This window comes from Theropithecus gelada, chromosome 14 (genome assembly GCF_003255815.1).
Source record: "Theropithecus gelada isolate Dixy chromosome 14, Tgel_1.0, whole genome shotgun sequence".
NCBI lineage: Eukaryota > Metazoa > Chordata > Mammalia > Primates > Cercopithecidae > Theropithecus > Theropithecus gelada.
In genome coordinates this window covers 121,285,743-121,306,003 of record NC_037682.1, presented here as the reverse complement: position 1 = coordinate 121,306,003, position 20,261 = coordinate 121,285,743, and the positions used below count along the sequence as shown (strand labels likewise).

The window sequence follows — 20,261 nt, the reverse complement described above, 5'->3', positions numbered from 1 at the left end:
TCAGGTGATCCACCCACCTCGGCCTCCCGAAGTGCTGGGATTACAGGCGTGAGTCACCGCACCTGGACTGTTGTCACAAATTTTTTTATTGTTAAATGTGGTGGAAATATAGAAATCAGCATAAAACAAATATAAAGCTTACTGAATTATTTATTATAAGGCAACTCTGTAGAGGACCAGATATGAGTCTGGGCGCAGTGGTTCACGCCTGTAATCCCAGCACTTTGGGAGGCCGAGGTGGGTGGATCACGAGGTCAGGAGTTCAAGACCAGGCTGGCCAAGGTGGTGAAACCCTGTGTCTACTAAAAACACAAAAAATTACCTGTGTGGTGGCACGTGCCTGTAATCCCAGCTACTTGGGAGACTGAGGCAGATAATTGCTTGAACCCAGGAGGCGGAGGTTGCAGTGAGCTGAGATTGCACCACTGCACTCCAGCCTGGGCGACAGAGTGAGACTCCTTCTCAAACAAACAAACAAAAACAGAAGACCAGATGTGAGAGGAGATAGAACCTTGCCAACCCTCACACCAAGCCCTCCATGGGCCCGTCCCCAAAACAATCCCTCTTCTCCCCAGTAAGAGTCTGACATGGATGGTGGTTACTTCCTTGGTTTTTTGTTTTGTTTTGTTTGTTTGTTGAGATGGTCTCTCTCTGTTGCCCAGGAGTGCAGTGGCACAATCACGGGCTCAATGCAACCTCGACCTCTCAGGCTTAAGCAGTGTTCCCACCTCAGCCTCCAGAGTTACTGGGACCACAGGCGTGCGCCACAACGCCCAGCTAATTTTGGAGGGTTCATTTTGGCCATCTTGTGTGGAAAGATTTTTTTCCCCCTGTGGTAAGGGGTCTGGCCATGTGGCCCAGCCTGGTCTTGAACTCCTGGGTTCAAACAATCCTCCTGCCTCTGCCTCTCAGAGTGCTGGGATTATAGGTGTAAGCCACCATGCCTATCCCCTTGTTTTTCTTTATATGGTTTTACAATCCAGGCTTGACTCTCTTTGCACCATAGTTTACTTTCTGCCTGCTTTTCTTTTGCCTGCTTTGTTTTCCATGTCTTTTAGGTCACTTTAATTTAATTAATTAATTAATTTGTTTATTTATTTTTTATTTTTATTTACTTATTTATTTTGCGATGGAGTCTCGCTGTGTCGCCCAGGCTGGAGTACAGTGCTGTGTTCTCATCTCGCTGCAACCTCCGCCTCCTGGGTTCAAGCGATTCTCCTGCCTCAGCCTCCCAAGTAGCTGGGATTACACGTGCGCACCACCATGCCTGGCTAATTCTTTGTGTTTTTAGTAGAGACGGGATTTCACCATGCTGGCCAGGCTGGTCTCAAACTTCTGACCTCGTGATTCACCTGCCTCAGCCTCCCAAAGTGCTGGGATTACAGGTGTAAGCCACCGCGACTGGTCAATTTAAATTTAAATTTTATTTTATTTTATTTTGAGATGGAGTTTGACTCTGTCACGCAAGCTGGAGTGCAATGGCACAATCTCAGCTCACTGCAACCTCTGTCCCCTGGGTTCAAGCAATTCTCCTGCCTCAGCCTCCTGAGTAGCTGGTATTACAGGCGCACGCCACCACACCTGGCTAATTTTTGTATTTTTAGTAGAGACGGGTTTCATCATGTTGGCCAGGCTGGTCTCGAACTCCTGACCTCAAGTGATCCACCTGCTTCAGCCACCCAAAGTGCTGGGATTACAGGCGTGAGCCACCGTGCCCAGCTGGTCACTTTTAATCTTTAGGTTCCCACTTCATCTTTATCACCCCCCTTTACAGTTTATTTACTGAAGAAACCAGATCATTCGTTCTGGAGACTTTCCTGCAGTCAGGATTTTGCTGATTGTGTTCTCAGTGTAGTCTATCTCATGGGTTCCTTATCCTTTGTATTCCCCGCAAACTGTCATATCCAGAGGTGCAAGCAGATAAAATTTTGCTTTTTCGGGAGGGAAGATGACTTCACAGGGGCTGTTGGGTTCTTCAACACATGACGTGTCTGATTGTCTCATATTGTGAGCTCTGCGCTTGAATTCTGAAGTTGTGAGGAAATGGTAACAGCAAGATTTCAATGTTTCATTCCTTGCTTATTTACTTTCTGGAATACTTCTAGAAAGTGAAATTTCTCATCATCTCTTTGGTTACCCTGTGGTAAGGTTTGTATAGGAAAGGAAGGATAAATGCCCGAGTTTCCATTTATTTATTTATTTATTTATTTATTTATTTATTTATTTATTTTCAGACAGAGTCTTGCTCTATCGCCCAGGTTGGAGTGCAATGGCACAAACTCTGCTCACTGCAACCTCCACTTCCTGGGTTTAAGGGATTCTCCTGCCTTAGCCTCCTGAGTAGCTGGGACTACAGGCCTGTGCCACCACGCCCAGTTAATTTTTTTGTATTTTTTAGTAGAGATGAGGTTTCACCATGTTAGCCAGGCTGGTCTTGAACTCCTGACCTCAGGATCTGCCTACCCTCTCCCCTTATTTAGCTGGTGCAAAATAGTTGATTCCGTAACATCTTCCAAAGGTACCAATTGGTGTTTGTTTGCTTGTTTTTGTATTATTATGAACTCTTAGTATTAAATATATTTCATATGTCTGGGTCCGTTGCTGTTTTTATTCTTATTGATGTTCCAAGTGTCCCCTCTTTGGCCATTGGGACCCTCTTTAAGTCAGCTCTGGGTCCTTTTGACCCAATTCTTGTCATCTTTGATTTTTTGTTTACTTTCTGGTATGAGGTTGCAGATTCAACTTGCACTTTTCCTGCCTACACATGCAATCAGCCGTTTCTTTAAGACACCCTTGCCAGGCGCGGTGGCTCACGCCTGTAATCCCAGCACTTTGGGAGGCCGAGGCGGGCGGATCACGAGGTCAGGAGATCGAGACCATCCTGGCTAACATGGTGAAACCCTGTCTCTACTAAAAAATACAAAAAACTAGCCGGGCGAGGTGGCGGGCGCCTGTAGTCCCAGCTACTCGGGAGGCTGAGGCAGGAGAATGGCGTGAACCTGGGAGGCGGAGCTTGCAGTGAGCTGAGATCCGGCCACTGCACTCCAGCCTGGACGAGAGAGCGAGACTCCGTCTCAAAAAAAAAAAAAAAAAAAAAGACATCCTAATAGCTTTTTGTGAAAAGTGATCCTCCAGGGGGATGTTCATTTCTACCTGGTCGTTGTTTCTGGGGCTTTTGGTAGGACAAAGCCAGGACTTTTTGAAAGAGAGAAAACACCCAACATGTTCATATTGATACTCCCAGTTCTAATGTAGGACCACAGAGTCCTGACTTATTTGAGCTGGGATCTGTATTTTCTTTTTCACACTGAGAATTGTTCTCACATCACTTTTTTTTTAAAAACTCTGTCTCCTTAATCAAATGAAGGTAACAGGTATAACTTTCCCATTAGAGTTCAGTGAATTGGCCCTTAATGGAATTTTTGTCAACTTGCAGCTCACAAGCAACAGAATAGCTAATTTGAGGGAGAAAAAAGGAAATTATTTTAAAATTGTTAGGAGGTTCACAGAATGCCTGGGAGGGCCAGAGAGCTGAGAGAGAAGGAAGCAGAGCCAGAAACAGCCCCAGTCACACCACAAGGCTGCAGGGACACCCCCACTACTCCCACCCAAGCAGATACCGTCAGAGCTCATCCCCTGAACCCAGACGCACTCACCATTCCCACAGCCGCTGCTGCCCCAGGAGAGGGACGCTTCTACCTCCATCCGAACAGAAAGTGGGCTCACTGCAGTGCCTGCGTCCTTTGTTGCCTCTTGAGTAAGTCTCTTGTGAGTGCATCTCATTAGATCCTAAGTGACACGTCTGTGCCCCGCCTACAAGGGAGATGAAAAGGCGAGTTCTGGCTTCTGCCTGAGGTAGGCAGGACTCAAAACATGGAAAGTCTCCAAATCTAAGAGGGCTGTTCAAAAGACACTGGAGTGTCCCTAAACTGCGTAAATGCAGATGCACGGAAATGTGAGTCGAGTCTGGGAGTGCGTCCTCAGAGAACACGCATTTCACCGTGGGTCACTTGTTTGATGCTCTGTTTCTCTAACTTCCTCTGCCCTGTCCACATCGTCAGCACATCCGAGTTCATCCCTCCTTCCATCTAATATGTGTAGTTCTGCCCCGGCCTGCTCCCTGGCCCAGGGTGCCACGTATACACAGGTTTTCATTAACATCAAAGTCCACTGATTCACTTGTTTACATTGTGAGTTCAGTCATCAGCTGAAAACATTTACCACCTAAGAAGTCATTCCCCAAAAAGTTTCAATTACTAAGACCATGGATTTACATTTACTATTAATAGTGATATTCTTCACTCTAAATGTATGTTGGGTCTTGAGGTATTAACTAACATTATGAGGCCAATGTGATTAATGAGACTTAAAATTTAAATGCCCAGTCCATGAAGACAAGCTACTACAATCTCTTCAGTGCTTAAAGTCATGCAATACTCGATTTAGTAATTTACAAAATTTCATTAAGAAATGATAAATGCACAGCTTGAGATTTCTTCATTAAATGCTAAAGGCAAAAAGCTATAAACCATGGTGGGATCACTTTTTCTTGCCACAGTAACAGTGGCTGAAATAATACACAGAAGGCCAGGCATAGTGGCTCACGCCTGTAATCCCTCAGCACTTTGGGAGGCCGAGGCGGGCAGATCACGAGGTCAGGAGTTCGAGACCAGCCTGGCCAATATGGTGAAACCCCGTCTCCACTAAAAATACAAAAATTAGCCGGGCGTGATGGCGGGTGCCTGCAGTCCCAGCTACATGGGAGGCTGAGGCAGAATTGCTTGAACCGGGAAGGCAGGCGTTGCAGTGAGCCAAGATCGCACCACTGTACTCCAGCCTGGGTGACAGAGTGAGACTCCGTCTCAAAACAAACAAACAAACAAAAAACACAGAAAAGGATATGGCAACACTATAATCCATTCTTCTGTCAGTAAATACTGTTAGAAGATACACAGATTTGAAGAAACAGGTAGAAAACAACCTTTAGAGTATGGGAGGTTTGGATGAAAGCACAGATGTTTCTAATGTCGCTCCGCTCATAGTGTAATATATGCAGATTTTTCTGGTCACGACATACAAATATTATTTTTTTCTTGCCGGGCACAATGGCTTACGCCTCTAGTCCCAGTACTTTAATACGCTGAGGCAAGTGGATCACTTGAGGTCAGAAGTTTGAGACCAGCCTGGCCAACATGACGAAACCCCGTCTCTACCAAAAATACAAAAATTAGCCAGGTGTGATGGTGCGCGCCTGTAGTCTCAGCCACATGGGAAGCTGAGGCAGGAGAATCTCTCGAACCCAGGAGGTGGAGGCTGCGGTGAGCCAACATTGTGCCACTGCACTCCAGCCTGGGCGACAGATCGAACTCCGTCTCACACACACACACACACACACCAAAAAACAAAACTAAAAGCAGCTTGATTGAGGTATAATTGCATGTATTGAAAGAGTCCAATCTGGTAAGTTTTGACACGTATCTACACCTGTGAAATTATCACCACCATCAAGAGCTCTTTCAGTTTTGATAGCCATTAAATAGAGTATTGTAACAAACTGACCTTCGAACCAGATTTTCTAATTGCTTTATTTCAAAGTACTAAAACACGATTACAAAAATAAGATATGGGAGAGCATAACTCCCATCCCTTAAGTTCAGGTTGCAAATGGTGCAGTGTGACAGTGCGGGGAGGCGAAGATTAACTTTAGACAACCTGACAAGCACCACCTCAGCCAGGGGTCAAGGTCAACATCAACAGCAGTAAGTCATGTTGACGGTGTGTACCATTGATGGAACAGGAGGACAGCTCACCTCTGTGGTCTTCCTCCTAATTACACATAACCCATGCATTACCATGAGAAAAACCGACAAAACCCCATAGTGGGACATCCTACAAAACACCTGACCAACAGCTCCTCAAAACTGTCAAGATCATCAAAACAAGGAAAGTCTGAGAAACCTTCACTGTCCAGAGGAGCCTAAATACAATGTCATTTCTTGGGAGAAGATAGAAGACAGCGTCGGGCACAGTGGTTCACACCTGTAATCCCAGCACTTTGGGAGGCTGAGGCGGGCGGATCACCTGAGGTCGGGAGTTCGAGACCAGCCTGACCAACATGGAGAAACCCCATCTCTACTAAAAACACAAAATTAGCCAGGCGTGGTGGTGCATGCCTATAATCCCAGCTACTCAGGAGGCTGAGGCAGGAGAATCGCTTGAACCCGGGAGGCAGAGGCTGTGGTGAGCCAAGATCGCACCATTGCACTCCAGCCTGGGCAACAAGAGCTAAACTCCGTCTCAAGAAAAAAAAAAGAAGACAGTAGGTAAACACTAAGAAAATCTGAATCAACAATATGGACTTCCGTTAGGAGAGAGGAAGGAGAGAATGAAAGCAATTACTTTGCACTAAAACTGGCAATATTTGACTGGACCCAAAAGGCTTTGTACTGTTATTAAATAAAATTTGGAAAAAGTATTTCATCTTTTTTAAGCCTTCCAAGTTTCTATTTATAATACATGCAGATAATTTTTAGAATAACTATACATAGTTTAAAATGACTGTATATATAGCACACACCAAATATTTTATTGATGGAGGGTACTGCACTAATCAGAAAGAGGCAGTGACTTCAAAATTTTAAGTTCAGCCAATCTGGGCATGGTGGCTCACGCCTTAATCCCAGCACTTTGGAAAGCTGAGGTGGGTGGATGACTTGAGGTCAGCAGTTCCAGACCAGCCCGGCCAACATGGTGAAACCTTGTCTCTACTAAAAAATACAAAATTGGCCGGGTGTGCTGGTGCACACCTATAATCCCAGCTACTCTGGAGGCTGAGGCACGAGAATCACTTGAACCTGGGAGACTGAGGTTGCAGTGAGCCGTCACTGCACTCCAGCTTGGGCGACAGAGCAAGATTCCATCTCAAAAAAAAAAAAAAAAAAAATTCAATCAGATCTGAGTTATCTTGTATCTTGACCACAGATCTCTGACAGATTCCTCAAGAATGTCATGCCCCTGGCTGGGTGCCGTGGCTCACACCTGTAATCCCAGTACTTTGGGACACCGAGGCGGGCAGATCACAAGGTCAGGAGATCGAGACCATCCTGGCTAACGCGGTTAAACTCCATCTCTACTAAAAATACAAAAAATTAGCTGGGCGTCGTGGCATGCGCTTGTAGTCCCAGCTACTCAGGAGGCTGAGGCAGGAGAATCGCTTGAACCTGGGAGGTGGAGGTTGCAGTGAGCCCAGACTGTGCCACTGCACTCCAGCCTAGGCGACAGTGAGACTCCGTCTCAAAAAAAAAAAAAAAAAAAAAAGGCATACCCCATCCACTTCAAGATTCTGCGGGGTCGGGGTGGAGGGTGGGGGAGGAGGGAAACTCATGTCTCCTGTCACATTCTCTGGGTATCTGGGCTGCTCCACAGTGGAAATGCACTAACCAAGTCCGTGGTTGTTACTGCCTGTCAAAAGTATGTACCCACAGGGGACAGAACAGACACGACTTCCCCTTATTCCACAGGCAGTAACAGGCAAGATACCAGCTGACATCCGTCTCCTTGTCTTTTAAGGACCACTTTACCCTTTGCCTTAGAGTCCGTTGTACATAACCGTGGCCTTTGGCTCTGTCCCTAACAGCATGTGAACTTGTGGCCATGTTTCAGCTGTGAAATAATCAGGAGTCATAAGGTCCCTTCCAGTTCCCTGTATCCATTCTACGTCCATGACTTCAAAGTACCACAAGACAGCATGTTCCTTTTTTAAATACTTTTTCACCTCCTCCTATGAGAGTGGACCCTTGGGCCTCTCCAAAACATTACACCCTCATCTGTACCTCCTAATGAGTTTTGTCAGTTGTCACAGCAACACAAACCAGAGATTGGGGCATCTGATATCCTGGCTCAAACCTCAGCTGCCGGGCTCTGATTTGCAACTGAAAGCAGACAGGTAGGTAGAAGGACCTTCGCACTTGTCGCTGTCAGCACCTGAGGCTGGCCGCAAGGTGGGCAGGGCCACATTCCCCAGAGGTCAAGGCTGAGTCACCAAGGCAGAAACCAGGAGATGAGCTTCTCTCAGTTCCCGGGAGGTAGGTGAGCCACCAGGGAGCAGAGTGGAGCCAGCCTAGGGTGAGGCTGCCTGGCAGCCCTGCCTCTCATTCATTTCCACGTCATCTCTCAGGCCTCCCCAGTTCTCAGCTAACCCTGTCTCTGCAATGACCCCATTTGGGTAATGAACGTGCAAATAGAAACCACTGCAGTTTCACCAGCCCCAAACTCCTCTCTAACCCATCAGCAACAGGAAAGTGGGTAACAGGTAAGAGAGCTGAGCAGCTGGATGGGTATCGGCTGCGATGCCCCCGCCCCCGCCTCCCCGGAACTGAAGTACATTGAATAAAGGAGAACTCCCACCGAGCCGGGTTTGCATCTCTGCTCCACCCCTTACTGCTCCGTGGAAGACCTCAGCGTCTCTTCTGGAAGAGGGGAATGCATCAAAAGGTTAAGACTAAATGGAGCTGGACATGGTGGCTCACGCCTGTAATCCCAGCACTTTGGAAGGCCAAGGCGAGTGGATCAGGAGGTCACAAATTCGAGACCAGCCTGGCCAACATGGTGAAACCCTGTCTCTACTAAAAATACAAAAAAATAGGCCGGGCGCGGTGGCTCACGCCTGTAATCCCAGCACTTTGGGAGGCCGAGGCGGGCGGATCACAAGGTCAGGAGATCGAGACCATGGTGAAACCCCGTCTCTACTAAAAAAATAGAAAAAATTAGCCGGGCGCAGTGGCGGGCGCCTATAGTCCCAGCTACTCGGGAGGCTGAGGCAGGAGAATGGCGTGAACTCGGGAGGCAGAGCTTGCAGTGAGCCGAGATTGCGCCACTGCACTCCAGCCTGGGCGACAGAGCGAGACTCCGTCTCAAAAAAAAAAAAAAAAAATTAGCCGGGCACGGTGGTGCACACCTGTAGTCCTAGCTACTCTGGAGGCTGAGACAGAATTGCTTGAACCTGGTAGGCAGAGGTTGCAGTGAGCCGAGATCGTGCCCCTGCACTCCAGCCTGGGCAACAGACTGTCTCAAAAAAAAAAAAAAAAAAAAAGACAAAAACGCGGCCCTGACTTGGAGGCAGCTAGCACATGGCAGGTAGTCTGAATGAAGCTGGTCTGTTAGCTTTGAAATCAGAATGACCCTGAGATCAGTTTCCAGCTGATACTGCAGAGGGGCGGGTGATAACGCTCTTCAGAGCACTCCAGCAGAAACTGGTTTTGAAAAACAAAAAAGTTCCCTCTTCTTCAGGGCTTTCCTGGCAGCAACTTCAGTGACCAATGCAGGCAGAAGGGAGAGGCTGATGGGGAAGTGGCAACCACTATAAAGACCCAGCCTATTCACCTGGCTCACAAGATGCTTCCTGGCTCATAAAACACTCCCGAGTCCAGTATCCCAGGGAAGATTCGTCATGTATGTACACACATGTACATCTACACACAAGTATATATGACATTACCTTGATAATTACTCCATATATTTAAACTGGCATTAAACTAGGGTAGCGACTGAAATTTACCCCTGAATTGACCCTCTTCCCTGTAGCTGGGCATTAAAAAAATCTTAGCTCAGTAGATAAAACTGGCCCCAGGCAGACAGCCCTCTAAGCAGTTGTCAAGGCAACAAACCGAACACCCCCATCAATGAGGGGATAGGGCCTCCCCGTGTCAGGTTATTTAAGCAAATGGAAGCTACAAGCATTTCTCTGAAAATTCAGCCACAGGCCCTACTCGTTTCCAGTAGCATTAAGAAGTCTCATATTAACAAATATCAGTAGCCTAAACTTTGCCAGACAAATGCTCTATGCAGACATTCCCCCTACTTTGTTTTCTAAATGCAAAATGGCATTGGAACCCTAGAGTCAAGGCTTGAGTAGACATATTTCTGTCTGCGAGGTACAGCTGGGGTCCTTCGTGGAAGGAAGGTCTCACCCTCCTGGAGGCAGGGGGCAGAAGCATCACACAGATCAATGCCGTGGTCAATGAAACAAGCAGTCTCGGTGGAAGTTAAAGGATTTATTGATGTGTTTAAACTGTGCACATTCTCCACAGATCATATTAAGGAGTTTGTAGGTGAAGTTTAATCTGTGCATAGTGGGTAGAGACATGAATAGGGTCAAAGAGGAGGAAAAAGGAAAAGTCACAGAAAAATAAAAATACACCACAGGTTACCAGAACCTTCAGATTTAAAAGAAAAAGCAAAAGCAGAAGCTGTGGGCATCAACACCAACTGTACAAGCATTACAGAGACTCGTGAAGAAAACACAATTGTTCAAAGCGCTCCACAGTGTCCACAGACTCAGTTTCAGGGACAGCCTGGACTACTTTCCTTTCACACAAACAAACCTCCCTGTGTTCTCTCCTGGGCCAGCGGCCGCCTCCTTGGTGTGGTCTTCTCTGAGTGAACGTCACAGGGTCGGTGACAGGAGGGGTGGAGGTGAGGGGACAAAGTGGAGGCCGAGGGTCAGTGCCTTTGGAGAAAGTCCAGAGAGGAGGGGCCTGCACATCTGGACAGTTGGAAGGGGAAGTGAACAGTAAAAAGCTACGATAGGTAAACAACAGACAGCGAAGAATGTCAAATACAAGCTACAGGCTAATCTCTGTGGAAGCACTGGATTCTGAAGGAAAGCAGCAGTGGACACCCTCATCTGTACACACCAAGCTCTCTAGAAGATGCTGGAATGAAATGTCTTCAATGTCCTTGGTGACGGGACTTTGGACACAAAGGTATCCAGCCGTGGAAACACTGGACTTCAAGAAACTGGTCCTTTCACATCATTTTGCAAGGATATCCTCACGTGCTTCAGTGGCCATTACAGTTCCCTATTCCACCCCATTTCTCAGCAACTTCCTGAAAGCTCATTTAAAAAGGGAATACTGCTTTTTTTTTTCTTTAAATAAAAGCCAGGAGAGTGAATAAGCCTGAAGAGTTGACTTACACAACGTAACTGGAACGACAGCCTGCATATAAGTCTATTATTGAAAATCGACATTTCCCGTTTATTATACATTGACAGCATGTGTCAGACAATACAATCGAAGTGGGGTTTCTGATTAATTTAAAAAAGAAAACTACATCAAATATCTGCAATAGATCATTTTTTTCTTTTAAGGTTTATATATCATATATTGTTATATTAACATTTTCACCCATTTAAAAGAATGGAAATTGCAGTTCTACAGTAGTACTTTATATAGTCCTACAGTCCAGGAGGTCAGGATGTCAGACGCAGCCCCTGGCAGCAGCCGCTGGTCGGCAGTCGATCGGAATCGTGGGATCTTCTGGCCTGCCTGCACCCCTCCGCCAGGGCTGCCGTGCTCCCTGCCACCTAAATCTGCATCTGCTCCAGGTATTTGTAGGTAGGGTTCTCATAGCCATGGTTCTGCATCTTGTTCAGGTGACGCTCTTCTGGGGTGAGCATTGGATCAACCTGGAAGAACAAAACCTGAGGGTCATTGCGGTGTCTGGGAAGAGACCTGCACAGGGCGTTGGGAGACCTGAGCCATTTGCTGCACGATCCCGAGGACCAAATGCAGCCAGCAGCCCGTTCCCACAGGACAGGGCACATGAGAACCTGTGGTAAAACACAGGAGAAAGAAAATAAGGGGATCAAAGAGGCAATGCTTTCGAAACGAGAGCCCTGAAAGCTTAGCCCTCACAGAAGATGCCAGTCAACTGGATGTCCTAGCACCACGGTAACAAGCAAGGCTCCGCGCCACTGCTTACTACCTGGGCCAGCCAAGGCAAGCCACTCAGCAGTAGGCTAGCACGCAGACAGTGGGACCAGGGGATCTCTGGTCTTTTTCAACTCTGAAATTCTACAGCTAGGCCAGTCTCCAGCAAGAGATAAAACCAAATAACTGGCCAGGTACAGTAGCTCATGCTTGTAATCCCAGCACTTTGGTAGGCTGAGGCAGGTGGATCACTTGAAGTCAGGAGTTTGAGACCACCCCGGTCAATATGGGGAAATCCTATCTCTACTAAAAATACAAAAACTAGCTGGGCATGGTGGCATGCACCTGTAGTCTCAGCTAGGGAGAAGGCTGAGGCACAAGAATCACTTGAACCCGGGAGACAGAGGCTGCAGTGTGCTGAGATCACACCAGTGCACTCCAGCCTGGGCAACAGAGCAAGACTCTGTCTCCAAAAAACCAAAACCAAAAACAAACAAAAAAACACAAATAACTAAGACCAGAATCTGCACTAATTTCCCAGGGCTCACTAAGGTCCTTACTGTATTTATATTTAAGGATCAAGGGACTCTGGACATTCCCACTATTCACTAAGGAATGAGTGGCAAGAGAAGTTCAGTAACCAGCAGAAGACAGAACAGAAACAGTCGGCTTCAGCACTTTGTAAATTTCCTGTTGCTCCCTCCCCCCATTTAAGAAAACACATACCTGGAAAAAGGAACACTAAGGAAATAATCTGAGAAAAGAGTTTTCACCCTCTGTAGCATAAAATGTTCACACAACTTTCTGACATTCATAGCCAAAGCCCAAACTAATGTTGAAATTTGGCAACAGTCCCTTGTGGCAGGGGCTGATTTCCAAACACATGAGCGAGGAATCCAGTGAGTAACTGAACTGATGACAGCAGCATGTCCAGTACTCGAGGAGTAAAGATGCTTATTAATTCCACAGGTTCCCACCCCCACCCAGCCCACAGTGCAGAGCAGGCCCTCAGCAGCCCAGCTCCTCACCTCCACGATCCCGTGGCTTATGGTGCCATACTGCCTCTTCCTCAGCATCACCAGGCTGATGACGATGACTGTGGCAATGGCCACTGCGATGACCAGCAGGCCAATGAGGGCACTACTACTCAGACTGAAGTCCTCCCGCAGTGGGCCCACGGATTCCTACGTAACAAAGCAGATGTGGAACAAAGTCTCAGTGACCATCTGGAAGCCGAGAGGCAAGTAACTCACTGAGGGCCACGCTCCTGGAAGGGTGAGCCCCTAAAACCCAAAGTAGCACCAAGATCCTGCTTTGCAGGGAACCACCCGTATGTGGAGAACGCCCACTCTTCCCAATCTCCATGGAGATTTTAATTTTAGCTTTCTTATCCAAAAGTATGGGAAGCTGGGGATGAGGGACCCTTATTAGCTCAGGCATCTCTCCTGCTTTCTACTTGAACTAAGAAGGTCCAGAGGAGAAACACCTAAGACTGACAGGAAACCTTAGGTTTTGGAGCTAAGCACGTACCCGCTCTTCCTCAAGGCCTCCAACTCTCTCGGCATTGAAAATCATTTCCTTAACATCCAGAGTCTCGTCAATGACCTGAAACAGTCATGAGAATGTCGGCAGTGAGCAACTGGGTGAACGCAGAGTTTGGTATTTGCTACCTCCTTCCTCTGCTACCTGCTGCTTGATGGAAGGAAGCAGGTACCTGTGGGACCCCCATTAACCAACCAGTTCTGTCACAGCCTTCCAAATCCACTCCCCAAACCCCTAATGAAGGGGCAGGTATGGAGGGAAGACTATATTATGGCAGCTGGTCCTATATGCGTTTTCCTTCAAGTAACCGTATGGAGATGTATTTCAGAACAGATTGCCAAAAAGCCACAATTAGGCTGGGCGCGGTGGCTCACGCCTGTAACCCCAGCACTTTGGGAGGCTGAGGCGGGCGGATCACGAGGTCAGGAGATCGAGACCATCCTGGCTAACATGGTGAAACCCTGTCTCTACTAAAAATACAAAAAATTAGCCGGGCGAGGTGGCGGGCGCCTGTAGTCCCAGCTACTTGGGAGGCTGAGGCAGGAGAATGGCGTGGACCCGGAAGGCGGAGCTGCAGTGAGCCGAGATCACGCCACTGCACTCCAGCCTGGGTGACAGAGCAAGACTCCCATCTCAAAAAAAAAAAAAAAAAAAAAAAAAGCCACATTTAACTATCAAACTCAGTTGTGGATAATCCAGAACTATAAATGATAGAAAATACTAGGTGAATAAAAGGGGGTATAAACCTAAGGCAGTGTAAGAACAAAACCCAACACTAATCCAAGTATTAACTCTACTCACTTGAAAATGGCCTCTAACAGGTTATTCTTATCTTTAGTTGTAAATATATTTTCCTACTCTATACAAGAGATGAGCTACTGCTGAAAAGGGCTCTTTAATCCTTTTCATACCCAGATGCTAAACACCACAGCCAGTCTGTGGGAGTCGCTGGAGCCCTCCAACCTTCTACTGTGTGGAAAATGAACACAGACGTGCACCTGGAAGCATCTGACATCAGGTCACTAACTCTAATGAGTCTCAAAAGTAAAGCATGTTGGGCAGAAGAAAGAACAGGCTCACCATGTTTTCATCCACTTTATTCTTACTGTTAATCACTTTCTCTTCGGCACCGATCAGTCCCCCATCCTGCTCTCCCACTCCAGATCCTGTGTGGAGAGAGATCACGGCTGAGTTCCCAAGGACGGCCCATCTCACACCCATTGCACAGAAGCAGCAAACTCCCTCCTGAGGGCCAGTGAGCCCCTCCCACGCACCTCCCCCCACAACTCATCTGCCACCGCGTTCACATGTCTGAGGGTGCCCTGTGCTCTCTAAAGATGAATGAGACAGGCATTTGCAGAGACTGATGGGTTTAATGGAGGAGGACGGAGTGCTTACTTGTCTCCAACTTGGGAAAATGAAATGCAAGCCTTCAGAGAAAATGTTTATTGTCAGATACATAGAAGTGGAGCCCAGAGGCATCCTAGCATGGGAAACACACAACACCATTATAGGAGAAATTACTGAGTACCTACTACCCACATCCGGCTGCCACAGCACCCATCCTCACAATAACCTGCACGTTTGCCTTGGACATAGTAGGTGAACCCACAGGGAATTCATTCTGCCTCAAATACCCTCCCCAACCTAAACTCTTATTTTTCCTTAGAGTTTCAGTTGGTCCTGGGGAGGTTCCCAGGTGATGGCATTTATAATCACAGTTTGTCATTATGGATTTCTTCTTGCATCTCCCATCAGCTGAATCCCTCTCAGGGCCGGGAACCTAGATGCTCGTATCCTAAGTGGCTATTAGAAGATAAACAGGAAGGAAGCATTCCATCTATAGGGAGAATTCCAGTATCAGCATGGAAGGCCCCTTTCTCTAAATGGAGCCGCAAGAATAGCAACTCTCTTCTTGCCAAGGTCAGACACTGCCTGAGCAACATCACTCATGTGTGGCGCTCCAAAGGACAGTATCCAAATACGCAGCACGACGATGCAGCAGACCCAGGGAGGGAACGTGAGAGGCAGTCCTCTATTTTTAGTTCCAAAGCATGTGATTTCTAGCTATCGTAAGAATAAAATACAGTTCAACATAAATGTCTGTGATATGAGCCTTTTATAACTAGATCAACCTGACAGCATACCTGGCATTCTAAGGTAACTAACTGCAAGTGAGATTTCAACATGAGGACACGCAAAGCACTGCTGTCCCTGGGCTCGTCAAAGGCAGGTAATGGCCCAAGGCACAGCCACAGCAGAGCTTCTGCCTCACAACTAGACTCGTTCTTAACACATAGCAATTTGTAACAGCTTCCCCAGTTGCTGAACTTGGAGGCTAGCTAACGCAATGCAGTCAAAAACAATGCAATTTTTCTAAAGCTTCAACTTTAAAGACGTCCACGACTTGATTCTAGTTAAATCAGAGCCAGCTTTTGTCTCAAAATGCCCATGAAATAGCAATACTGCACTCCAACTATTTGAGAAAGAGGGATCTGGAAGGATATTGCCTCAGCAAGGATGCTCATGACCAAGCCCAATCAATTGTAATTCTGAGCTCCTTCCATGTTTCTCTCTCGCAGAATTTTAAAGGTCACACGGCAGGATTTTATTCAAAAAGCAATGTGGCACTAAGCCAACTAAAGGCCTACTGTCGCTGGACACAGTGGCTCATGCCTATAATCCCAGCATTTTGGGAGGCCAAGGCGGGAGGATCACTTGAGTCCAGGAGTTGGAGACCAACCTGGGCAACATGGCAAAACCCCATCTCTACTAAAAATACAAAAATAAACAAACAAAACAACTAGCTGAGGGTGGTGGCATGCACCTGTCACCCTACCTACTTGGGAGGCTGAGGTAGGAAGACTGCTTGAGCCCCAGAGGAGGAGGCTGCAGTGAGCCAAGACTGCACCACTGCACTCCAGCCTGGGCGAGAGGAAGACTCCATCTCAAAAAAAAAATTAAAAAAAAAACCTACCGCCAGTCCAGACTGTTATAATACATTTTTGTTGGTATAGCCCCCATGTTTCTTTAAAAAAACACATAAACAAGTGACTTCAAGACACCAAAGTTAATGTTTAAATTGTCCCAACTCATAACAGTTAAGTATAAAGGCAAAAGCCTGTTAAACTTCTAGAAAACTCATCTTTCTCAACATCTCAGTTATGCTGTTAAAAGGAATTCGGCACAGTCATCCCCAAGAATAGGGATATCCAAGTAGAATAAAATAAAGCATCTATGCGTAAGTCGTTTTCAGAAGATTCAAATCACACTTTTGTGTTCTGAGAACAACCTGTGGCGTGAAGCAGAACACCAGCTTCTTAGCCAGGCAACTCCATTTGGCCCATCCATAAGAAGTCTGCCAAAACCAAGGGCGGGCTCATACAACACATTATGAACAAGAAATGTTGAAATGATTCACAATGACTGGGCCGCCCACCCACCTGGGGGATCCCGTGACACCAACAGCTTAGGTAATACAATCACGTGGGCTTGGAGGACAGAGAACTGGGTTCAAATCCTGGTTCCTCCACTTCTTAGAGCAAGTCATGTCATCTCAGAAACTTCTTCAATTATGTAATATAGAAAATAGAGCTAAAAACACTACCCATCCTACAGGGACGTTCAGTGGACTCAGATCAAGTATGCAGAGCATTCCCCATAGTGCTTTATGGAGCGTGAACGGTTTTTGAAAACTGGAGACTCAGTACAGTGAGCTGGGCTGTCTCTACGTGTTTGATCCATCAGCCTCTGATGTTCTGAGGAAGGCTACAACTCAGGGGACATGAGACAGCTGGCACAGACAAAAGGCAAGGAAAGCCAAAAAGAAAAGACGTAAACGAGAATTGCAGAGAAAAAGAGGGAAAAGAGAAAGACTCTCCACCTTACTGTAAATAAGGCATATGTACACAGATACAGCGGTTCGCAACCAACCTAAGTGGGAAATACTTCTAAAAATCTACCCAGATTAAAAGGGTCATGAAATCTATTTTGGCTGCTGTGCATTCTCTGACATCCCAGAGGGAAAGCTTGGCATGACCACGCGGTAACCAACGCCACGGAGACTGGCCTCGGAGTGCTGGAGTCAGGTCAGCTTGTTAGCAACATGGAGGCGGCGCTGCTCTGACTCCACTCACAGCCGCGCCGGAAGAAATGAGGTGGGGAAAGCCAGGTGATGGCATGAAACAGAACATGAAGCTTCAGACACACTGGGGAGTGGAGAGGAATGAAGGTCTTAAAGGGAACATCTTGGACAAACCAACCTTTTTTCATTGGGTGGTACAACTCCGGCTGAGTGTCTAGCAGAAAGGAAAACAATAAAAAACAAAATAAAACAGCACAAAAGGAGATTAAGAAAGAAAATGGCTTCTTTTAAAATTTCTATCTTAGAATTTCTCTATAAAGTGAACAAAAAGTATTCCTCCTTAAAAACACTATGCCTGAACTACCCCATAAACAAACCAGCAGTAGAAGCCACAGCAAATCACTGGAGAGTATCCTTGATAAGAGAGAAAAAAGTAGGTCTGTCTTGGGCCATTTTAGGGAAACTTTGGGAGATGCCTGCACTATTTAGCTTAGCCCACATAAATATTTTTCTTAGAAAAAAGCAAAAATTGAAATCAGTGTTGGTTGTGGTTTGCTGACAGGGAGGTAAGGTTCTAGTTCAGTTTTTCCAAGCTGCCCCGACCCCCAATAAGCACATAAGAAGTTTTCTAAGCATGGCCACCCAACAAACCCACGGAGATCTGGGAATGGCACAGTGCTCTTCATCCATCTGCCACTTCCTCAGATCCCGTTTTATTTCTGAAGAGTCAACTGCTCTGCGATAACCAGAAGGCATTTCTGTTAAGGTCTGAAGGCTAACATGGATGTACCTCCATCCCCCCACTCCCAATTTGATGCCTTCCTGAGGCCTCTGTTCCAGTGCTATATCCCGGACTGGCTTGGGTTCAACTCCTGACTCTCCCCTTACAAGCTACATGACCTTGGGCAAGTTACTTAACCTCTTTACACCTCAGAATCCCCACCTGGGGACACTCGACTACCCACCTGCGAGGGTTACTGTGAGGATGGAGAGCATCCGCTGAGATGCTTAGCTAACGCAGGCATATAACAAGGACTATGGCATAGCTGTGGGCCATTCTTAACATTACCCTATCAGCAGCAACAGCAACAAACAGAACTGACAAGGGGGACTACTCTCAGGGCACTGGGCTCAGCAACTTGTTTATTTCTGAAGCAGGCTCACAGCTTTTAGAGATCCTCTTAGACACTGAGAACCAGCAGGGGAATAGAGGGAAGAATGTCTGCCTAGGAGCCAGAGGAACACCTTCTTACCCCACCTCATGTCAGAGATATGACCCTGCACCAGCCCTGTCACCTCCTCAGCCTCTTCGGCACCTCCCTCCCAAGACAGCTGCGCAAAGGTAACAGCCTAACAGGAAGGTGCTGTTTCAACTGCCAAGTGCCTCCCACGTGTAAGAAGTGCACAAGTTGGAAGAAGTGGGGGTTTGAAGCCACCCATCTTGAAATAGGAGATTTAGTCTTAACTTCATGGTGACATTGACACCAATGATTTGAAAGCATCTAGCAGGGTCCTTGCACACAGTAGGTGTTCAATGAATCCGGTCTCCCTTCCCCTGACTCTCACAGGAACACCATCTCCCAACTCAATTTGGTTTTCAAAACATTGACTTTAATTCTCTCATTTTGTCCTCCCCCTGCTGCCCAGAAGTGGCACCGTCGCCCATACACACCTTCGTTCTCAGGTAAGGCTGGGAAGGGGTGGAAGGGGTGGAACGGCGGGATCTCCTCACTCTCCTCAGAGCTCACCCGGACGTCCACAGGGGTCTCTGAGATGGAGGCAGTGAACTGGTCCACGTCTGCACGCTGCTCTTGAAGGAGCTCATCTGATGAAGACAGGGCAGGGGACAGAGGGCAGGCTTCAGAAGGGCCTGGTGTCCAGGCACAGGATGCTCTAGAGCTCCAAGACCCACTGTGGCTCCCAGCTCCTGCCTGAAACACCTTCCCTGATGCTGTGGCGCCACAGAGCCCCAGCACCAGGGACCCCAGGGCGTCGTCCCACGCACCCCTGCCTCCACCTCCACACTCCAGTTAAGTGGTATCCACAACACCACAGATTTTGGGGGTTTTAAAAACGGTACATATTTAAGGTATACGATATAATGATTTGATATACATATACACCGTGAAATGATTTCCGTAGTCAAGCAAACACACGCACCACCTTCCAGAGTTACTTTTTTTAAAAATAAGAATACCCCAAATCTACTCTCGACAAATTTTTAGTATATAGTACAGTATTGTATATATAACTACAGTCCTCACGCTGTCCATCCCATCTCTAGACGTATCCACCCCACGTAACTACAACTACCGCTTCACACCCTCTGACCTACTTCTCCCTGATGCCAGTTTTAAATACTGACCACATACCATGACTCCCAGGCCTGAATCCTGGACCTACTGCCTGACCTCTGCCTCACCTAAATCCTACTTAGATCTCCACATAACACCCAACAGAAATTTCTATCTTAACATGTATCAAGAGAGCTCCGGATTTCCTTCTCCACCTCAGTTGGCCATGGTACCACCATCCCCGAGCTGCCCACAGTGGAACCCTAAGTGCAATTCTTGATGCCGCTTCCCCAACCACACATGCAGCCCCGGGCGCAGCCCCACACACGCCCCCCAGAACACATCCTAGAGACCGTCCCCAGCTGTCCCTGGGGCGCTCCTTCTCCTACCCCATCACCCCTTCAGTGCATACTCCCAACAGCGCTCTCCTGGATTTCTATAATCGCTTCCTGGCTGGTTTCTAATTTTAATCGACTCTACACAAAGCAGCCAAGAGAGCTTTTAAAAATTCATAATCCAGATCTAGTCTCTCCCTAGCTGAAAATCCTCTAACGGCTTCCCATTATCCAAAAATAAAAACCAAACTCCTTGATTTTGCTGAAATTTCTTCCCGATCTGGTCCCTGCATAC

General features: G+C 47.1%; 1 protein-coding gene across 9 annotated transcripts in view; it reads right to left on the bottom strand.

Annotated features, from left to right (window-relative positions):
- Window positions 1-10,037: 10,037 nt before the first annotated feature.
- Window positions 10,038-20,261, bottom strand: part of APLP2 (amyloid beta precursor like protein 2) — a 72,693-nt gene continuing 62,469 nt past the window's right edge. For 4 of the 9 annotated variants that reach the window (XM_025358240.1, XM_025358244.1, XM_025358243.1 and 1 more), the window contains 6 exons: window positions 19,010-19,162; window positions 17,516-17,551; window positions 14,334-14,419; window positions 13,242-13,316; window positions 12,740-12,895; window positions 10,038-11,467 (listed from right to left, as the gene is read on the bottom strand). In XM_025358240.1, coding sequence (XP_025214025.1) covers window positions 11,366-11,467; window positions 12,740-12,895; window positions 13,242-13,316; window positions 14,334-14,419; window positions 17,516-17,551; window positions 19,010-19,162 — 608 coding nt within the window. In that variant the 3' untranslated portion in view covers window positions 10,038-11,365. The remainder of the gene's footprint in view (window positions 11,468-12,739; window positions 12,896-13,241; window positions 13,317-14,333; window positions 14,420-17,515; window positions 17,552-19,009; window positions 19,163-20,261) is intronic. The other 5 variants (XM_025358241.1, XM_025358246.1, XM_025358248.1 and 2 more) reach the window with 2 other exon arrangements.